Raw genomic sequence first — 23287 nt, forward strand, 5'->3', positions numbered from 1 at the left:
TGTATGTATTTAATACAAATGAGACAGGATGTGCTACATAAATAGTAAAATATCCACCATTAATGTGAAATGCAGGTAGCTTATTATAAATTATTTTGCAATATTTGAGGTCACCAAAAATATGTATTCATTTTAGTTGAAAGAATTAGAAAACTCTTGGATGTCCAAACCAAAATGGTAGCAAAAAATACGCTACTATCAATTTGGTTTTACTCAGAAGTTTGCTTTCTCTGCTCAGTCTTTTTCTTCCTGGCCTTGTGAGATTTCCTCTTGTCACAGCCCATAACAAAAGCTGTAAAGTAATATCAAAATATCATCACTATTGGAGTAAACTAAGGCCTACGAGCACAACCTCTACTCCCTACCCCGACCTGGTTACCTTAATGCCATAATACTACTACTCCTCTTGAGATGTCTAAGGTGACAAAGACATTGTTACTTTGTCTGCCTTATCAGACACTGATGCTTCCTCTGCATTTCTTCAATTGCACAGCTTTTGCCTACAGATAAGTAAATTCTGGAAGATAATATCCAAGCTTCTAACATTAAAATTTAATGACCATATAGCCAATATTAAATCAAATGTGTTGCTTCACTTTATAATAATACTATGCAGGTAGCAGCATGTGTGCTTTATTCTTGAATATAGTCATATACAAGGATTGATGTTAATCAGCTTATGCGTTTCTCTCTTTTATTTTATAGCTTTTAGAGGCTGAGACCATGCAACACATTTTCCTGAATAACTACCATCTATGCACAGAGATCCATGAGACTGTTCTTCAACACTTTATCCATTGTTTAGCCACGCATGGGAGACATGTTCAATACCTCGACTTCCTGCACACCATCATCAAAGCTGAAGGCAAATATATCAAAAAATGCCAGGACATGATCATGACAGAGGTAAAGATTGGTCAGTTGTCTAAATCAGGATAGCAGGTCCAAGTGTAGAGAAACCCAAAGTTAGGCCAAAACATGTCTTTGATGGCATGAAACTAAATTCCAAAAAGCTATTGTTCATTAAAATGTATTCTTGCAGACAGGAATGGTAGGTTGTGGACTGTGCCTATAGTTATTAAGTAGAAAACTATATAACAGTGATATATTTATGCTTTATTGTTTTAATGCGATAGTTGGCACTAAATGCACTTTCAACTTTTTATTGATTGTTGAATAGGTAATGATCTGGTTTTCTTCAGTAAGCTCCCTGATGTCTACAACATTTCGGAAAGACAGTTGTGAATGACTCTCTATGGCTGACAGTCTTTAGCAATTAGCAAGTAAAACCATGTTCTTTATTTCTGCAGCTGACAAATGCAGGAGATGATGTTGTCGTTTTCTACAATGACAAAGCTTCATTAGCATCAATGCTGGAAATGATGGCAGCAGCCCGGGAAGGGATAGATGAGAACAGTCCGCTCATGTATCACATTTCACTAGTTGATCTTCTAGCTGCTTGTGCTGAGGGCAAAAATGTCTACACTGAAATCAAGTGCACGTCTTTGTTACCTCTGGAGGATGTTGTACGGGTAGTTACACATGAAGACTGCATTACGGAGGTCAGAATTTAAATCCCGCTTTGGTTAATGCATGAAAGTATCTATTCAACTTTTCCCTCATATTTGATAGATCCATGGATGCTACTTATAGGTGTCCCAAGCTTGGTTTATATAGGATAAGCTAAGATATTGCCAAGGTATGGTAAAGTAAAAGGTTAAAGAGGAACACCAAGATCTCCCTTATTGTATTTTAATAGTGTAGAGCATGAGAAACAGATAGAGGTAAGTGGATGAAAACCAAGCAAGTAAGCACTACCCAAAGGGTTGACTACGCCTGCATCTTTCTGAAATCAAGTCCTGATTTGGATAGTGCCTTCAAATAATGACATAATTTTTCTATAATAAAAGGGTATAAATTCTATTAAGAAATTCCATGTGTCACTCTCTTACCTGTTCCTTTTTCCTGCTTCTATCACTAAACTTCACCGTGCATAGCAATAATCTGAATCAGGCTTCAGTGGCACACTTTTTTTTACTTGAGTCTATGGGGATCTATGTGTCACTCATACAGGCACCAGAACTTCCTGTATGATGACATTGCATGGGTTGTTCCACACAGGCCCGTCACCGGAGGGTACAATCTCCCATCACAGTTACTAATGATTAATAGAAAAACTCCTGTCACACAGTTATAATGAAGAAGATTAGTGTTCAGATTACCTGGCTAAATACTTATAATCTCGGTTTATTTAGGAGAATATTGAGTTAAGTGTAATCACACTGTCCTCCCAAAAGGCAGAGATGGTACTGGCTGTAGCTGCCCATGTGATGCTGTGCTGAGGCATCATGGGATTGATAGCATAGCATAGCGGAAGTGAAAGCTCGGTGAAATCTAAAATTCAAGATAGTGTCTAATCAAAAGCAGACAGGAGGCTGGACTGAAGGAAGTGAGTACAATAAACATAAAATAATTCCAAAGCTAGATAGACAATCGGGTGTGGGGTGCTGTAAAGGAAAGTTGTGTTTCTATTGGAGGTCTTCTTTAATAAATGTATTAAACATGGATCCTGAAGAGTCTGTTTATCTAATGTAGACTAAGGCTAATTAAAAAAAAAAAATGCAATGTGCTATTTTCCTGTTATTTCATAGCTACCATAATTTGTTTTCCAATATCTCTTTTTTTTTGTGTCTATTTTCTAAACTAAAATGAATGTTGATTCCTTTATTTTGTGTTTGACTATTCTGAACCAATTTATTTCAAAGGTAAAAATGTCTTATGTGAACTTTGTTAATCACTGTTATGTGGACACAGAGGTGGAAATGAAAGAGATATATACAAGCAACCACATCTGGACCCTTTTTGAAAACTTCATCCTAGACATGGCTCGAGTAAGTGTCAGAAACCATGTGTAATTCCTAGTTTAAGCATAGGTGTCATATAGTGTTATGCATACCAAAAGAAAAGGAAATTAGATAGTATTGTGCATAGTAGAAATGGACAGAAAGTCTCTTCATATCTGCATTATGGCTTTCCGTTGTTTTGACGGACATTAAAGAGGATCTGTCACTAGTTTAGTAATGCCCTATCTCATAGCTAATCTAATAGGCACTGTCACACTGATAATACTAGTGAAAATTGAGACCCAAAACGTTTATTATTTTAAAAGTTATGAGTGTTTTTCTAAATATGGAAATTAGCCTATACTTGACAAGTGGGAGGTAACACCAGCGATTCTCCTGAGGTGGAGCTACCTCACAGCCTCTGACGCTGTCCTATCAGCATGAAGCTGCTTCACACAGTGTGAGAGACTGAGGCTGGAGGGAAGGGGGATCACTTCTGCCTGTGGATTCACAGGTATTGCAGCCTTCTTCTCCCATTCACTTCAATGGGAGAAAAGGCTGCAATACCTGTGAATCACCGATAAATGTGTGTCAAACATTCACAGTGAGCAAGAAGACATTAAGGGGAAACAGTGTGCGTACAAGCGCTGCGGCCCCTTTAAAAAAGCTGATCGTCGGGGGTCCCGGGAGTCCGACCCTGACCTATCAGCTATTGATGGCATATCCTGAGGATCGGCCACCAATTTTTATCTGCTGGAAAATCCCTTTAAAGTCTATGTACAACTTTGAAAACAATTTTTTTTTCTTAATAGAACAGTATATCATTGTGTCTGTTCCAACTTTGTAATTACTTTTTCTTCAAAATTATTTTTGCTTTTTGAGATAAAGCTGCTTTGTATCCTGGATACACAGTAGCTGTATCGTGCGCTGAAACCTGAATCCATCATGTGTGTGGCACTGACTGGTTCAGTGTCAGCGGGTCGGATCAAGCTGTTAATGATCACATCTAAGTTCATAACTTAGCCAAACAGTGTTCCCCAGGAGTCACCCAAAGGAGAGGGGGCAGCACACCAGCATGGATTCAAAGCTTGAAAATGCCTTCATACACTGGGTGAATTAGCTCTTTTGAATCCATGCTGGTGTGCTGCCTCCTCTCCTTTGCGTGACTCCTGTGGAACTCTGGCTCTGTTTGATGAGATCCATGGTCCAGATCTCCTGAGGTTCAGCACCCACTATCTCTTGCTGTGCAGCTCCTTTTGCTCCCTATTTGGACTTTAAGTTCATAACTTAGATGTGATCGATAACAGGTGGATCCACACAAGACCCGCTGATATTGAACCCGTCAGTCCCGCTGACTTGATGAATTCAGGTCTCAGCGCAAGATACAGCTACGGTGTATCCATGATACTATAGCAGCTGTATCTGAAAAGGTTAAAATAATTTTTAATAAAAAGTAATTACAAATTTGCACCAAACTCCGTTTCATTCGTAAGTGTACTTAGCCTTTAACATCAGGTACCCAATGACTTTAATGCATTTCATTGGGTTTCTGTCATGGTGTCCGTTGTTTTTCCAAACAAAATAGCGCACCATTCTGTACTATTTTGTCTTGCAGAACCAGCAGAATCTGCGATGGAGGCTGCTAATGGAGCCTCCGACACAGATGTGGACAAGCCCTTATTTGTAGCAGTGTCAAGGAAAGACACTCAATGTGCTTGTCTGCATTCGGGTTTCATCTTTGTTTTTTGTCTAAGGGTATGTGCACACACACTAATTACGTCCGTAATTGACGGACGTATTTCTGCCGCAAGTAGTGGACCGAACACAGTGCAGGGAGGCGGGCTCCTAGCATCATACTTATGTACGATGCTAGGAGTCCCTGCCTCTCCGTGGAACTACTGTCCTGTACTGAAAACATGATTACAGTACGGGACAGTTGTCCTGCAGCGAGGCAGGGACTCCTAGCATCGTACATAACTATGATGCTAGGAGCCCGGCTCCCTGCACTGTGTTCGGTCCGGTACTTGCGGCCGAAATACGTCCGTCAATTACGGACGTAATTAGTGTGTGTGCACATACCCTTACATTCATGTGTTCATGTCTATATTAGAATCCTGCTAAATTATACCATAATATCTACATCAGTTCCTTCTACTTTTCCCAGGTATGTAATAAGCGTGAGAAACGTCTTTCAGATCCCACCTTAGAAAAGTATGTTCTCACTGTGGTTTTGGAAACAATAAGATCCTTCTTTAACTCCCCATTTTCAGAGAACAGCACCTCTCTTCAGGTATGTGACCATCCACAGCAGAATCCATGTTAACCTTTCTATTTAGCTTATTTTTTTATACAAAATTACATAATTATCATTTCAGAAAATCTCTAATATGTCATAGAGATATTTAAGAAGTTTTAATCTCAATGGTGATCCAGGTTCTGAGACCCGCACCAGTATCAGGAATAAAGGGGTACATGCCCTCTGCTGTGCCTTTTTGGTTCTCATGGGTATTTCAAGGTTAGGTGTATAGACTAGAAATTTCTACATAGAAAACGTCAATACCCTTACATAGTTCACTGAGGAAGACTGACAAATGCAAATAGGAGCCAAAGATGCACAGCTTTCAGCAGAGTGCTTGAACCTCTTTGTTCCAGAGATCGGTGCTGGTCCTTTATAAGACCCCCACCTATGTCTAGAAGGTGGAGGAACATTATTTATTGTCTCTGACATGTCAGAAGATTTATGAAATGATTGCTACCTTTTAAAACCTGTCAGTTATGTTTTCTTAACTACAATATTGTTTCACTCTAGGAAGAGATCTGTTTTTCCTACAAATATACTACGTTAGGTTGTAGTGACTTATCATTTTTCTTAAAATAAATCATGCCAGGTCAGGTTTCAGCCCAAAAAATGCAAGATAAAAAGAAGACGATTCACTTCATTGTTTCACTGACTACACCTACGATACTAAGCTGCTAGTCTTGAATTGATTTTAAGTAAATGCTTGCTGCAGTTAGCAACAAATCTAGCTCTATAAATCACATAACACGATCTGCAGGTATATGTATATGTATTTTAGAATTATAAAATGTGCACTAATCAATTTAATGTTTTTAAGACTCATCAAACAATAGTAGTTCAACTTCTGCAGTCGGCTACTCGGCTTCTTGAGTGTCCTTGGCTTCAGCAGCAGTATAAAGGATCAGTAGAAGCATGCATAAGGGCCTTGGCCATGGTTGGTAAGAAATTTCACTTTAACTTGGCTGCCTTATATGTTTCTTTTAAACATAATATTTTATACTAGAGAAATACACACAAAATCATATTGGAAATAAGCATGTCAGTCTACCAAACTAAATCCTGTATGCGGATTCCCAGACAATTGGTGACAGTGCTGTATAATGCGTTTGTGTAGAGATACATTCATATTTCTTTTTACTCTATTTACATTTTTATTTTTTTTAGCAAAAAGTCGCAACATTTCCCTTCCCATGGACTTAGATTCGCATGTTAGTTCTTTACTGAACAGTTCCTCAAGTTCACTTCAAAGAAATCAGACTGCCTACAAGCAAGCTACATCCTCAAGAACCTTCACTCGTGTCAGTGCCACACAGAATCAGTGGGACTACAAGAATATTGTAGAGAAGTTACAGGTCAGTAGGAGGGAGAAATGGATGGGTCCTCCTGTGAGGTGGTAGGCAATGACCGTTATTTAATTTACCACTAAGGATAGCTTATGTGCAGATAGAGATTTATTTGTCATTACAGACAAGTTAATCTTAAAAGAGCATATACATAAAAAAACACAAAATGAAAATACAAGACACTAATATTTTCTTCTGTCAAGGCTTATTTTCAAACATTAATGCTACAGCACTTGTGGGCAAAAAAAAAATGATGTAGGTAATTACTGTGAAGGGTACTATTACAGTGCCCGATATGGGCTGTTAAAATATGGGCTGTTAAAACGAGCGCCGATCAACGAGACCGCTCGTTGATCGGTACTTGTTTGCTCTTTTCACAAGGAGCTCTGCTTGGTTATGTATGTAGACGAGCACTCGTTACTATGTTCGTTTGTCCCAATACCTTTCCATCATGTCGGCAGCACATCTCCCTCTTTATACAGGGAGATGTGCTGCCAACAACAATAATATTTAATGCTGCATAATGAAAAGATCAGCCGATGAACGAGCGTTTGCGTGTTCATTGGCTGATCGTTGCCCTTTTTACACAGAGCGATGATTGGGAACGAGCGTTCATTTGAACGCTTGTTTGCCTGATTATTGGCCGGTGTAAACTAGTCGTAAAGGCTATGTACACCTTTGATATCGTTTTGTTTTTTTCCTATTTTGTTAAAAATTATTTTTGCTTTTTGAGATACAGCTGCTTTACATTCTGTAAACAGAGCAGCTGTACCGTTTACTAAGACCTGAATCCATCAGGTCCTCGGGACTGAGGGGTTCAGTGACAGCGAGGATCCACATGTAATCGATCATACTAGTAGTATGAGAAGCCAATGTGATACATAAACTTTACTATCTATTAACTAAACTATACTGACCTCTTTCTGTTGTCTGCAGGATATTATAAATGTGCTAGAGGAACAGCTGAAGCCTCTAGTAGAAGCAGAACAATCTGTCCTTGTAGATGTCCTCCATCACCCTGAATTACTGTTTGCTGAAGGAACTGACCCTCGTTCACGGTGTGAGAGTGGGGGCTTTATTTCAAAGTAAGTATTTTTAGAATTCGAACTATACTTAGCAACAAAATTAATGTGGATCATAACTCATTAAAATTTTCAGAAGCGTTTGATGGGTTGATTTTACAAGAGGAGAGCATCTTCGTAGTTGTATAATTCTTCAATTTTGTTCCTGTTTCTATTTTTTTTTTTCCAGACTTATTCAGCACACCAAAAATCTTATGTCTAGTGAAGAGAAACTGTGCATAAAAGTTTTGCGGACATTACAGCAAATGTTAGTGAAGAAAAATAACTATGAGGAACGGGTAAGATGAAACAAAAATTTTAGTTAAAATAAGAATAAATTTAGAAAACTGGCAGAGAGTAATTACAGAAGGTTTGAGCTTTATTTTGTATGGGGTTCGGTTTCTTAATAATGGGGGGGGGGGGGTCACACGATCAAAACAGCCCTTTAATAGCCAGAGTAGAGAGCAAGGAACAACTATAGGTCTTGCATCTATGTATTACTTAGACTTAAATAAATAAAAATGAATGAGTAAGCAGCCATTTCTCCAGCTGATGAGATCTCACATGGTGCCTTTCAGACACACATTGGGCCTAACTTTCGCGTGTCCTTTGAGTCACTGGGCACATCATCACTCTTCTATTTTAGTATGGTGACACCCTCTCTAATTTATGTTCTTTGAATCAATGTTGAAGGGGAATAAAAAAAAGTGGTGTAGTTAAATGCTGCAAGTAGTCTTAAGCATCATATACACAAAATTTGCGATATATGGTGGGAACATATTTTAATGGGGACATGCATACTGACATTTAAAAATATGGCAGCATGCTCCATCGGATGCTGTATATGAAATCGAGTTTTCTCCAAGAACCACTGTTTTCACTGAAAACACGGTCAGATTTACGGCACCCCACACAGAACTATGCAGTCTGCAATATGATGCGAAGTACGGTTCCATATTGCCATAAAGTATTATGGGCTGAAATACACTTGGTTGTGTGCATGATATTTTGGGTCATGATTGCGTCAACAGAGCACTTAATCCCAGGCTTTTAAATTATATTTTATTTTAAACGCATTGGGAAAGTACATAAAAAATGTTGGAGCAGCTTTGTATCCTAAGGAGCCTGACCGCTTTAACTCTTTAGCGACTAGCCTATTTTGCGCCGAAATGTTTGTATTTATACATATATATATATATGTATATATATATATATATATATATATATATATATATGTCAGTCAGTGTGTTTGGTTATGAACTTAGATGTGATGGGTAACAGGTGGATCCTGCGTGTCTGAACTCATCAGTCTCATGGACCCGACGGATTCAGGTCTTATCGAACGAAACAGTTGCTCTGTATACAGGATACAGAGCAGCTGTATCTCAAAAAGTTAAAAATTAAAAAGTAAACATTTTTTCATAAAAACTATTTTGAAAGTTGCACCAAACACACTAACTGACATTTTTTTTGTTTTGTTTAAATCACTTTCACGGGTACTTATAAGGAACATATAATTTATTGATTAACTTTTATTACCTTTTTTCTGGGGGGGTAATGGAAACTTTTATAGTTTTTTGATGTTTTGATACTTTTGCAGAATTGAAACGCTTTTTAAAAAAAAAAAAAGTATTTGTTTTTGTGTCTCCATATATTAAGAGCCATAATTTTTTTCTTTTTTCACTGTTGTAGCTGTATGAGGGCTTAGTTTTGCAGGACGACTCATAGTTTTTATTGGTACCAAAAAGAATGAATAGAAAACAGCAATTTTGTTGTTGTTGTTTTTATTTTATTTTATACGGTGTTCACCGTCTCTGTTAACTACCGCAATAATGTTATAGCACGGGACGTTATGGATACGGCAATACCAATTTGTGTAACCAAATGTGTACATTTTTTACATTTTTTTTTATAATAAAGCATTTTGTAAGGGGAAATAGTGTTTTTTTCATTTATATTACTTGGGGTTTTTCTTTTTTTTATTATAACTTTATTAAACTATTTTTACTCTTTGTTTTTTTTGTCCCACTCTGGGACTTTACTATACAATAATTGATCGCTTATCTAATGCACTGCAGGACTTCTGTATTGCAGTGTATTATGCTGTCAGTTTAAAACTAACAGGCATTTTATTAGGACCTGTCTTTGGCAGGGCCTAATAGGCATACACTGAAGTTAGACCTGGGGGAATTTGATAGGCCCCCCGGCTATCATAAAAACCATCGGTATCCCGCGATCTCCCGCTAAAAACAGGTGAGCCTCCTCCCTCTAAATCCACTTTGTTGCCGCTTACAGTATTGACCGCAGCATCTAAGGGGTTAAACGGGCAGGATTGAAGCAAACTCCAATACCACCTGTTAGAGCAGGAGCCTGACTGTCTTTAGACAGATCGACACCCGTTCTAGCCAGCAAGGCACAACCGCGCAGTGGCATAATTGCCCTTAATGAGCGCTGTGAAAAGGCATATGGGTGGTCATTAAGGGGTTAAATCATTAAAAGAATAACAATAGTATGAATACAAAAATCAAGTGAGGAATAATAATAATCTTTATTTATATAGCGCCAACATATTCTGCAGCACTTTACAAACATGTACAGACAAAATCAGACATTACATAATGACGAAACTAATTAAAAAATCTAGACAAGAGGAATGAGGGCCCCGCTCACAAGAGCTTACAATCTATGAGTAAAAAAGGGTGGAAATATCATGTAACTGTTCTGTGCCATAAAACTGAGGTTGGGAGTTTTCAATATGATACCATATGGCAAATTCTCACATATTGGATTAGTTAGGTCAAAGTACTGGTCTAAACCAAACTGAAATATTGCAGCAAGACATTTAAAAGGATCATGAAATGAAGCTGCTCTGGAAAACAGGGAATTTCCAGATACAGCCAAAGCTGAGGAATAAGATTGATCACGAATATAAGAGTGGAATTGGTAATCGTTACATAGGTTGAAAAAAGACACAGATCTATCAAGTTCATCCTAATAATATGAAACTTTATTTATAATTCACCAACATATTTTGCGGTTTTGAAAATGTTGCTGAATTCCTGGAAACCTGGACCCTGCTTACATTGATAATGCATATTTGTTGTTGTAGTTTATTTAGAGAGAATATACACAGAGGCAGAAGAAATGCTCTAATATGAAGCCGCTAGTGGTTCCATAGTGGCATCCACAAAACGTTCTCCAGAATTCAAATTAGTCGGGGAAAAAAGTGACATGGAGCTAGTCAAGTGATCTCTCTCAGGCTTCGTTCACATCTGCGTCGGGATCGGAAGATGGGTTCCGTCCGAGCTTTCCGTCAGGGAAACCCGTGAACGGAATCGAAACTGAAACCATAGGTTTCCGTTTGCATCTCCATTGATTTTAATGGTGACGGATCCGGTGCAAATGGTTTCCATTTGTCACCGTTGTGCAAAGGTATTGATTCAGTCAAAACGACGGAACCCTTCCACAATGGTGACAAATGAAAACCATTTGCACCGAATCCGTCACCATTAAAGTCAATGGTGATGCAAACGGAAACCTATGATTTCAGTTTGGATTCCGTTCATGGGTTCCCTGACGGAAAGCTCAGACGGAACCCATGAACGGAGCCCCAGTTAGATGTAGATGTCAGTTAGCTGAGAGCAATGTGCTGTTTTATATACAGAGCATGCATCCTTATATGCTACTCACTGGGGCTAAAGGAGTCTTTTAGTTTGTGCTAATGTACCCATGAGCTTACTGAGGATAGATGCCAAAATTATAAGAGGTCTCTGAGTGAAAGATTCCTCTTTAATTAGTTTTTATCTATAAAAATCTGTAGCGTGATATTGTAGCACGAATGTAAATCTTGGATGAGGGTAACAACGCTATAACACATATCATACTTATCATATAGAATGTGTGTCTACAATGTGTGGTATAAGTTTCGTATGTATTGTCTAAATCACTTTTCTTTTTTTGTACTACCTGAATGATTAATTCTGCGTAGAGCATTTTATTCATTATCGGTATACAGATAACCAGCATAGCCACCAGCTCAGCATGTTCACTATTAGTACACAGCTTCTCAATTTCTTTATAAATGAACGCTGCAATTTACGGTTTCCTCTCTCTCTCTCTCTCTCTCTCTCTCTCTCTCTCTCTCTCTCTCTCTCTCTCTCTCTCTCTCTGTCTGACTCGATTTTCCCTTCTGTCCCCATAGGGAAATTTACTAAGGAAAACCCTTCTAAATAATTACCTGCAAAATAAGAAGTCAAGTGCTAAAGGCGAGACAACTGACAACTCTGCCACTGGTAATAAACACTTCACCTCCATAATAAATCTGTCTTTTTTCAGTCCCTCATGCTTTCAGTGCTGGAATGACATTGCCCTTTGTACTTAAAAATGTCTACAGTGTGTCTAAATCCCTCACTTATACCCCTGAGCTGTAGCTTGCTAATATTTACAATTTTCTAATCATTATCTATAGCTTTCTGTTAGTATTATAGGAATGATAATAACAACAATATATTTTTCATACTATAGTTTTCTGTTACACTTTTCCCTCTGACATTCATTATTTTAAATTTATTATTTTATTTGCTATATTCTGAACTGAAATCATATTGCCAATTTTCTTGACAGGTCAGGATCAGGACTGGTCTGTAATAGCACCAATCCAATGTAAGCTGGACCGAGAGGGAGCAACAAAACTTGTGGCAGACCTTATAATGAGTTCCAAAAATGATAAGATCTTTCAAGAAAGCATTTTATTAGCCATTAGATTATTGGATGGGGGCAACACAGAAATACAGGTATTACAAAATATTTAAACTGGTAACCTCATAATTTAATACACGGTTAAAGGGGTATCTCCATCTAATAATGTTATGGCATTTCATTAGCATATGCCTTCACATTATGTGGGGGTCCGTCTTTTGGGGCCCCCGCGATTACGAGAGTGAAGGAACCTGGGTCCCTTTGGCTTATTCCATGTACCGTGGCGCACCTGGTCACCCACTGTTCAGGGAACTTCAACTCAGCCACATTCAATTGAATGGGAATGAGGTGTTGTAGTTTGTAATAGGAAATCAGTGAAACCAAATATTAAATGTGAACCATGTTAAATTAGCGTCCATGCAGCCAAGGGCTCTCACTTCCCGCCAACAGCATGTACAATCGGAAAAATGCAAATAATATATTCTACACCTTCTTTGCTTTATATTATTTCAATGAAGTATACAATTACCAGCAATTCTAAATATTATCAATATTCACCCATATGTGGAAAAAAAGTGCTTCAGCAAAAGTTCATAGTATCATTCGGAGACGCTGCAAGGTGTAGAGTGGGTCTGACAGCACATCGGTGCAATGTTGTGGCGTTCCTGCCTCTTCCTCAAGCATGCGTACTGCATCCTCTAGACAGGTAAAGTATCGAACATCATTTCATATCAGTCGCCTATCATCGGGTTTGTAAGACTAAAAACAAGATTTATAAAAATTCACTTAAGACAAAGGATGCAAAAGAAATAACCCGTTAGTTTCATATGTCCTACCATATCGAAGTTCTATCCATTCATACAAAAGATTGATTATCTCATTATATATATCATAGCAGTAGTCATAAACCTAAACAATGGGAATTAAAATTTCAGAAACACATTGAAATTACAGGTTTCATTAACCACTTGAGGACTGCCCACTGTATATATCTATATGGTGTGTATAAAAACACATGGCAAAAAAATCACGGTGCTAGCCCAACAAATAAAAACTTTACAGCCGTTTAACTAATGCGTTCTAAAAATGACTAAACAATGCCTAGTCCTGAATAAGTTAAGGCCTCAAAATGGTGGATTCTTGAAGATGTCAAAGGTACGAAGAAGGAGCAACAAAGATGGATATAAACCTGTAATTTCAGTGTGTTTATGTATCGTTTCTGTAAATATATGATGTGCAATGCACATGTACCACAAGGTAATATCCAGATGTAATTGTAATTCCCATTGTTTACTTTTACAACTACTGCTATGTTATATATAATGAGATAATTAAGCTTGTGGATGAAAAGATAGACCGTCAATATGGTCTGACATATGAATTGCTGTTTTTTCCACGAATAATTAAATATTGATAATATGTTGCATTGCTGTTACATGTATACTGCATTGAAATATTATAAAGCGGGGGGCGTGGCCGGGAGCGCATGGAGTAGGACGCGTTTAGTTCAAGCTCCACTGCTCCTAGGCTGTTACCGGCTCAAATCGGCATCTTACCTGGCATAAAAGTGTCCCAAAGTGACACACTATCACACCGGATCGTCTGCACACTTACCTGGCATGGGCAGGATCAAAAAGAAGCCCGCGGAGGCTAAATTAACAGAGTTCTTCCCGGCGGCAAAAATCCAAAATGGCGCCGACTCGCCTGCACAGGATCTTCAGGGAAACTCTGCTGCTGAGAGGAGATCTGCAGGGACTGCTAGAGGCACGGGCCTCGCAATCTCGTCACCACACAATCCTCGGTCCCCTGAGTCCTTGATGAGGCAGCCGGCTCCGTCCCCTGCTGGGATGTTCTCCTCCAGACCACCATCTTCTCCTTCTGTGAGTACTCATAGCTCTCCTGCAGAGCACATGTTAAATATGGTGCCTGTGTTGATGCAAAATACTGGATCTGATAAACCAGTGACTGAGGCTGCACTTAAATATCTATTACATGATCTTCATGCCTCTATCCAGCAGTCTATTCAAAGTGCTTTTCATGACCTGCAGAAAGATTTTAATGCTCTGGGAGACAGAACCTCTCATATTGAAAACCGTATGGCGGAATTTTCTGTGGCGCACAATGCTTTGGTGGATACTAATACAGGCCTGGAAGAACAGGTGGAAGCTCTGTCTCACAAAATTGCAGATTTGGAAGACCGCTCGCGTCGCAATAATGTTCGTTTTAGAGGTATTCCCGAAGATATTACAAATTCCCAGTTGCTGGAGTTCTTAGCTGATTTGTTTGTGGCTCTCCTGCCAGATACACCTCAATTGGATATGTTGATCGATAGAGCACATCGCATTCCTAAGCCACGATCCCTGCCTACATCGACACCGAGGGATGTAATTGCTCGTCTCCATTACTATCATTTTAAGGATAAGCTTCTATTTGCAGCAAGATCTGCGACCTCCCTTCCTGACAGATTCCGGGATGTACAGTTATTTGCTGATCTGTCTGCAGCCACCTTACTGCGCAGGAGAGAATTTGTGGCTACTACTCGGATTCTTCGTGACTGCCAAATCCCTTACAAATGGGGATTCCCCGTCAAGCTTATAATATCCTATAGAGATTCGAAGCATATGGTGGATTCTCCAGTTAAAGCTGCTGCGCTGCTCAAAAGTTGGAACTTGGACACTGGAGATATTCCCAAGTTGGGCACTTCCCGGCAGTCAGAGGCTAGATCCCCACCTAAACTCCCTCTCCGCTTGGAAGCAGAGTGGCAAGAAGTTCATCGCCATCGCCGCTCTTCAGTCTCATAAATGCTGTAATGCGATTTTCTGTGAAGTTGGGTGAAGCAAAATTGCTAAGTTTTCCGGGTATATATGTGTGTCTGTAACTCTCATATTCTACATATGTCAATTATGCTGTTGTATTTATATGGCCTAGGGTGGAGCCATGTCTGTACCTTGTTAATACAGATTTTCCCCCCTTCTAGGACTGCACTGTCAGAACGTCAGGTGCGGACTAGAATGTACCGTTTGGTTCAGTTTCTCCTTTTCAGTTGCCCGTGTTTTTGGGTTCTGTTGTTTGCTCAGCTCGCAAGTAATGCTATAATATGTCCTTGTGGTTCCTTAAAAGTCTCAGGTATACCAATATGTCCAGGGAATAGTAATGTGAAATATGACCTTTTAAGGAAATATAATGGTGCTTAGATTCTCCTCTCTTAACACTAAGGGGTTAAACAGTCCATTTAAAAGATCAATGTTATGGGCCGAGGCCAAGAATTTGAAGGCCTCTGTGCTTTGCCTGCAAGAGACACATTTAAATCTGTCAGATATTGGTAGGCTTAAGCACAAAAACTATCCTCACATTTTTTCAGCTCCGGCTGTCTCCAAAAAAAGGGGCGTCTCTATAGCCATACATCAATCTGTCGCATTTGTTCAAGATTTTATTCATGTGGATGTAGAGGGGCGATATGTTATTCTTGTATGTCATCTGAACAATGTGCAATATACCATTGTTAATATGTATGCACCTAATACACATCAGATTCGGTTTACTAACAAAGTACTTAAACAAATTCATAAATCTCAAAAAGGGCACCTTGTGTTAGTGGGAGATTACAATAAAGTCATGTGGCCATCACTTGACTCCACGGCTCCGGGGGCCGCACATTCCCCCTCAGACTTATTTCAGGTTATAGCCAGAGAGGGCTTGATGGATGTTTGGCGTTTGCAACACCTAAATGAGAAGGATTTCACATTTTTCTCTCATCCCCATGGTACTTATTCTCGCATCGATATGTTTTTTGTGGATAAAATGTTGTTTGACAGAATTCCCTCCTCTCGGATAGGGCTAATTACTTGGTCTGACCATGCGCCTATTTCCATGGTGGTGTCTGAACACTTCAATAGAACCCCCTCATTCCCATGGAGAATCAATCATTTCATACTGAACTCCCCTAAATATCAGGACTCACACATGTCCACTCTGGAGGAGTTCTTTAAATTTAATGTGACACCAGATGTGTCCCCCACAACAGTGTGGTGTGCTCACAAGGCTTTTATTAGGGGTCACTTTATTGGTCTAGCGGCTAAAGACAAGAAGATTAGAGAAGCTAAGCGTATAAGATTAATGGAGGAAATTCTACGTCTCACTCAGTTAAATAAAGGTGCGCCTTGTGCAAATAGATCTCGGCTGATCAGCCACCTTCATGCGCAACTACATCAACTCGATTTATATAGCTATGATAAGGCGCTGAGAAGGTTAAAAGTTAAATACTATAGACAAAGTAATCGAGCCGGGGCGTTGTTAGCAGAACAACTAAAACATAAAGCCTTCAAAGCTAGAATTCCCTTTCTCCATAACCAACAAAATGACATTATATTTAATCCGCAGGAGATTGCAAACTCTATAGCACAGTATTATTCCTCCCTGTACAATTTAAATCAGGACCCTACTGTTTCCCAACCCACTCCCGAAGGCATCAATGCATTTTTGGCCTCCGTATCTCTCCCAGAAGTTACGCCATCCCAGCTTAACGCACTATCACAACCTTTTCAATTAATTGAAATTTTAGATGCTATAGCTTTAAAACCGCAGAAGTCGCCAGGTCCGGATGGACTCACCAATGAATATTTTAAAAAATACAGTACTATTCTTGCTCCCCAACTCCTACATTTATTTTCACAAATACATTCCACGGGTCAAATACCCCCAGAAATGCTTCAAGCAACCATCGTTACATTGCTTAAACCAGGTAAACCTCCTGATCGACCGCAAAATTTTAGACCCATCAGTCTGCTCAATACGGACTTAAAACTATATTCCAAAATGTTAGCCGTGCGCCTGGCTCCCCTGTTACCTGACTTAATTCACCAAGATCAGGTGGGATTCACTCAACAGAGATCATCAGTAGATGGTACCAGGAGATTTATAGATCTCATAGATTGGGTGGGGCATAGTCAGACATCTTCTTTACTTTTATCCTTAGACGCAGAAAAGGCGTTTGACCGTGTGCATTGGGGATATTTGGATGCTGTGCTTGCTAAATTTGGAATTAGGGGGAAAGCACGGGATATTATAATGGCACTATATACTCATCCCTCTGCTACCGTGTTAACCTCAGGGTACCAATCCAATCCGTTTCATATAACCAACGGCACTCGCCAAGGATGCCCACTCTCCCCACTAATTTTCACATTAATTATGGAACCCTTGGCTGAGGTGATCAGATCTAACAAGGAGATCAGGGGAGTTACCATTGGCCGTAATGAGCACAAAATTGGTCTCTTTGCAGACGACGTACTTATGGTCCTATCCAACCCTTGTGAGTCACTTCCTCATGTTATGTCCAATCTAGAGACCTTTAGTAAGGTTTCTTATTACAAACTAAATGAAGGCAAATCTAAAATTATGAATATAGGACTATCGGCAACTGATGTTCAAAGGTTGCAAAACTTTCCTTTGAATGGACGTCCCAGGGACTTCCGTATTTAGGGATTCAATTAGCTTACCCTGCGTCAAGACTTTACGTGCTTAATTATCCCCCTCTATTACCTCAACTGGAAAAGGAGCTCGATGACCACCTACGGTTTGAAGTTTCGTGGGTAGGGCGTATTTGCAGCTCTTAAAATGTTAATTTTGCCAAAAATTATTTACTTATTTCGAAATCTGCCTCTATGGGTTCCTGTATCTTATCTACATAAACTGCAACAGCTTCTAGTCAAATATGCATGGAAGAAGCAAAAAGCGAGGGTAGCTGTTCAAATTCTATATCTCCCAGTGGCACAGGGAGGGTTGGGATTCCCCCATATCTCTGCGTATTATCACTCTTGTATTCTAGACCAAGTAAGGCAGTGGTTAAATCCAGCACACGTAAAGTACTGGGCTCTAATTGAAAGCAGTTGTGGGCATTTTGAATCTCTTGATACATACCTGTGGGCTGCAACACTGAGACTGCCTATTCCTGTCCCGCCTCTGATGACTATTAAGGCTGCTCTAAACTCGTGGAAATCAGTGGTGGTCAAAAAAGCTCTTTTTCCTATGAGATTGTCAGATATGAATATTCGGATACTCGCGCAATTAATTCCTAATTTGAATCTGTCCTTCTGGATTGCTCAGGGAATAAATATGGTGGGGGATATTTGGAGTGGAGGTGTTCTTTCTACTTTTGCAGAGCTTGTTAACAAATTTAATTTACCAACTAAAGATTTCTATAAGTATATTCGTGTTCGCCATTTCTTAATAAGCAAGACCAATGACCCCCTTCCTTCTAAGTCACTCTATGAATCCTACTTTTTTCAGTACTCCAAAACTGCAAAGGGGGTCTCTAAAGCATATAGGGCTATTCTGGATATATTACAACAATCTGATCTCCAGTGTGTTAGGAGGTGGGAATCTGATCTATCCTTACCTCAGGATAGTGTAGATTGGGAAGCTACCTTTTCATTGGCCTCCCAACTGTCTAATTCTACTCATCATTTAGAAACCACTAGAAAGGTGCTATATAGATGGTATCTGACGCCCCATCGCCTCTCCTTAATATATCCTACTACCTCTAATATTTGCTGGAGATGTGGACTGGAAGTGGGGACTCTTAAACATATTTTCCTGTATTGTCCGGCTATACGGACTTTTTGGGTCAAGATAGACAAACTCTTGTCGACTATTCTACAATTCCCACTAGTTATCACTCCTTGCCTTAGCTCTGCTTCATGTAGGGCTGGCTGATTTCCATTCTCATGATAAATCAATTATTTTTCATGTACTATGCTCTGCAAAAATTCTTGTAGCCAAATATTGGAAGAAGACCTCCACTCCTACAATAACTGAGGTAATTCAGTATGTCAATCTCACCTGTATTATGGAACACACGATAATCCTACAGAGATCTCAGGTTTCACAATGTCTCCAATGGGATAAATGGACGTCCTCTAGATACTATGTGGATTCCCTGCATACCTAAACCTCCACATATTGTAATGTTCATGCTCTTGCAAGCTGAGATGTTTTGTTTGTTTGTTCTGTTTAAGTTCGGTTTTATAATTTATTTTCTAAAATATTGGCGAAGAATCTACATGACCTGAGTAGGCATATACCTTGGTTTTCAACGCAACTTACCCCCATAACAGTGAACGATGTATTACTTTCCACATTTGTTTAACAGGTATAAGTTGGTACATTTATCTGGGGCCAGAATTTGTATTACTTATTTTCTATTTTGTATTCCTCTGTGGGGGGGGGGGGGGAATTATTACAAAACTGTGAATGCACATTGTATATGCCAAATGTATGTATGTGATATATGATTCTTATGTCAATAAAAAACCTATGTTTAAAAAAAAAAAAAAAAAGAAATATTATAAAGCAAAGAATGTCAAAAATATATTATTTTTGTGCTGTGCTGTAGTTCTCTGCAAAATAGATGAACTGGAGCTGTGCAGGGAAATACTGTGAAGGAGCAGCAGCACTTCATTCTGAGGGTCATGAAGGTCCCAGTAGTTGGACCCTGACCAGTTAGTAAGTGATGGCATACTCTAGTTTTGTGGGAAAATCCCTTTAAGGGACTGACTTTGTTATGCCCCCTGCACAAGTCCGTAGCCGTAATCCCGGTGCATGATTACGGCTATGGTTGACCATAGATAGTCATCTGCATTTGTGGGACATGCTCCCATTATAAAGTATGGGAGCACAAAAAATTGGACATGTCCTACGGAGCCATTCTACGACCCAAGCACCTTCCCGTAAATATACGGGAAGGTGTCCATGGGCAATAGAAATGAATGGGTGTGTACTTTGACCCGCAATTACGGTCCATAATTGCGGATCAAAATTACGGCCGTGTGCATGGGGGCTTATTTTGTGACGCATTTACTTTTCAGTTCAGGAAGTGACTCTATACTCAAATCAATGCCATTCCTCTTCCAAAGACAAAAGCTCTTTTAAAATATATATATATATATATTCTTACAATAATTGGTTATTTTACTAAAGATTACTAAAGCTCAGGCAGTAGACCATTTGCTCAATGTTCCTGGGTGCATTGTCACCTTAGGATTATAGCACAAACATACCTTACATACACCTCTATTTGGACTGAAACTGAAGGGACAATCTGGACCTGGTCTGACGAGTGTTTCAAACTGTGTACACAAAACTGTTTCCCTAGATAGTAATGATTTCCCCTTGCATTGTCCCATATTTATAAAGTAATCAGTGTTAGAACAACTCCCAAATTTGAAAGCAACACATTTTAATAGCCCTATTACACAGGCCAATGATCGGGCAAACGATCCTAATCATTGCACTGTGTGCTAAGAGAAATGATCAGCCGATGAAAGAGCAAACGGCTGATCTGCTCTTCGGTTGATCTGCTCTTTTTGCAGAATTAAAAATCATCGTTGTCGGCAGCGCATCTTATGTAATCAGGGAATCGTGCTACCGACATGATGAAAATGTATGGGGACGAGTGATCGTAGTAACGAGCGCTCGTCCCGCTATACATAACCAATCATTGCTCCTTGTGATGGGAGCAAACGAGCTCTGATCAATGGCCTGTGTCGTTGATCGGCGCTCGTTTACACGGCCCCTGTCGGGTTGTGTAATAGTACCTTTACTTTTACACAGAGACACAATGTTTATTCATAAACTAAGAATTGTTAATTAGGTTCACCTATCTGTTTGTTCCCAGAATTCATTTTACAATCTAATGAAGGGTGACAATAAGTCAGAAAAGTTTTTCAAGGTCTTGTTTGAAAGAATTAAAAGTGCTCAGCAGGAAATCAAATCCACAATGTCTGTCAACATGAATGATCTAGGGTCAAATGAAACCCAGGAGACGGGTGAAAATCTCACCACAAAAGGTAAGTTGTAGTAAAATACATATATTCATGTATTTGAAAGTAGCAAAATACATGAAAAAAGTAAACCTTTAACAAAAAAGGAAATAGTAATGTGTTTTGCTTTAACCCTTTCACGTCACTGATCTGTAGATCTACGTCAGGAAAGGGTCTTTAAATATGGCACCCGTTCAGAAGTGGCAATGTCTGATCGCAAGCATTTAACCCCTAAGATGCCGATGTCAGATGTGACCACCGGCACCTGAGGGGTTTTTACTGCCCCTTTTGCTTCGGGGCCGGTCACCTACTCCCACAGGGCAAGATCGCGGGAGCCGGTGTACTCCCATAGCAGGAGGAAGCCTTGTGAACTTGTGATATTGCAGTCTATGGCATAAGCGATCTAATTATCACAGGTTTAAGCCCCCTAGGGGGGCTAAATAAAAGTTAAAAAAAAAAAATTTAAAAACTTTTTTTTAAAAAATATAAAAATTGAAATCACCCCGTCATTTCCTAGATCACATATAAAAATAAATAAGCAATAATAAACATAAACACATTAGGTATCCCCGCCATTCGAAAATGCCCGAACTTTAAAAATATTTATCCAATACGGTGAATGTCGTATCAAGAAAAAAGGTCAAAATCGCCGTTTTTTTCCCACTTCAACCCCCCCAATTTTTTTTTTAGAAAAAGTTATTGTAATGCCTGACATTGCCCAAAATGGTATTAATAAAAACTATATATTTCCACATAAAAAAAGACGCCTTATACAGCTCTGTACACAGAAATATAAAAAAGTTACGGGGGTGACAATATGGCGATGCAAAAAAAATGTTAGTTTCTTTCAAACGTATATTTTTTTAAAGGTACTAAAACATTACACAAACTATATCAATTTGGTATCACCGTAAACGTACTGAACCGCAGAATAAATATAACGTGGCATTTTCACTGTACATTGAACACCGTAAAAAAGAAACCCTTAAAAAAAATGGTGTAACTGCTGTTTTATACAATTCAACCCAATTCAGATTTTTTTTTCCAGCTTCCCAGTACATCGCACATAATATTAAATAGTACCATTAGAAAGTACAACTTGTCTGGTAAAAATTAAGCTCTCATATGGCTTTGCCAACGAAAAAATAAAGTAGAGTTATGACTTTCTGAAGGCGGGGAGGATAAAACAAAAGCATAAAAACAAAAATGTATCTTCTCCTGAAAGGGTTAAAGCGCACCTTTCATTCCAGATAAGTTTTCAGAATAAGCTGTCATGTGTGCTTGAGTCATTTATGATCACAATGTCACTTGTTTTTCACCAGTTTTCCTCCTCTGCATGCTCCATTTCTAATTGTCAGTTTTTCTTGAGGTTATCTTCAGAAGGGGCAGGAACTAGCTGCTATGATATTCTTCCGCATTTAGGAGCACTGACCCCCCTCCCCTCAGCCCACAATTCTGTGGCTGCTTCTAAAAATTCAGCAGAGGGTCCTGATCAGTGTCCTGAACTCCCCATGTTCTGCCAACTTTAATACTGTGATCAGGCATCTGATACTTCATAAGACATGAAAACCTGTAACCTGTCTGGAGACCCGCACACACGCACACATCAAAGTGTTTAATACTTTGTACATGAAAAGACTGAGCAGTGCTGCTCTCATTCAAACATTGGTGTGAGATAGTGGAATACTTGCTAGAAGATGATCTGTGCAGCAGGAGACTCTCCATGTATTCATGTGTGTGCAGGCTGTCTCCTCCGCTCACTCCCTCACACAGTCTCTCTGCTCTGTGATCTCTCCAACCATTTCCATGCCTCATAGTTGTCCTGCTTTTCCAGTGAGATCAGAGATTCATAGAGTCAGGGCAATAGCCAGGTTTAGGGGTCCCCTAATAAGTGGAGAAAGAGGCAATTTTCTTTGACAATATATATTGTTTATTTTTTTTATATTTGAATACACTATTGATTAATGGAAACAAATGTAAACGATATGTAGTTGCTTAAATTTATAATGTTAACCTGTTGATGCTGATAATTTTTTTTCTCTTAAGGGATTGTGGTGCCTTCTTCTACAAGAGCCTTAACAGGAGGAGCCCACCATCGCAAAGGACATGAAGGGGGAGAGCTTGGTGAAGGTAATGAAGTTGGTCCTATTGTCCTAATCATGGAACCCATATTGAGATTCCTTCAACTCTTGTGTGAAAACCATAACCCAGACCTGCAGGTAAG

General features: G+C 39.2%; 1 protein-coding gene and 1 long non-coding RNA gene across 2 annotated transcripts in view; one reads left to right on the forward strand and one right to left on the reverse strand.

Moving 5' to 3' along the window:
• ITPR3 (inositol 1,4,5-trisphosphate receptor type 3) overlaps positions 1-23287 on the forward strand; it is a 244458-nt gene that overhangs the window by 143049 nt on the left and 78122 nt on the right. Inside the window, exons 30-41 of the mRNA XM_075853510.1 lie at positions 706-906; positions 1311-1562; positions 2766-2891; positions 5008-5133; positions 5960-6080; positions 6307-6494; positions 7422-7570; positions 7737-7845; positions 11748-11838; positions 12170-12339; positions 20919-21090; positions 23110-23282. Of these exons, the coding sequence (XP_075709625.1) occupies positions 706-906; positions 1311-1562; positions 2766-2891; positions 5008-5133; positions 5960-6080; positions 6307-6494; positions 7422-7570; positions 7737-7845; positions 11748-11838; positions 12170-12339; positions 20919-21090; positions 23110-23282 (1878 nt within the window). The remainder of the gene's footprint in view (positions 1-705; positions 907-1310; positions 1563-2765; positions 2892-5007; positions 5134-5959; positions 6081-6306; positions 6495-7421; positions 7571-7736; positions 7846-11747; positions 11839-12169; positions 12340-20918; positions 21091-23109; positions 23283-23287) is intronic.
• The window catches only part of LOC142743107 (uncharacterized), a 37241-nt gene continuing 36709 nt past the window's right edge, over positions 22756-23287 (reverse strand). The window contains exon 3 of the long non-coding RNA XR_012881498.1: positions 22756-22947. This is a non-coding gene — a long non-coding RNA (uncharacterized LOC142743107). The remainder of the gene's footprint in view (positions 22948-23287) is intronic.

Source organism: Rhinoderma darwinii, chromosome 2 (assembly GCF_050947455.1).
Source record: "Rhinoderma darwinii isolate aRhiDar2 chromosome 2, aRhiDar2.hap1, whole genome shotgun sequence".
NCBI classification, from domain to species: Eukaryota; Metazoa; Chordata; class Amphibia; order Anura; family Rhinodermatidae; genus Rhinoderma; species Rhinoderma darwinii.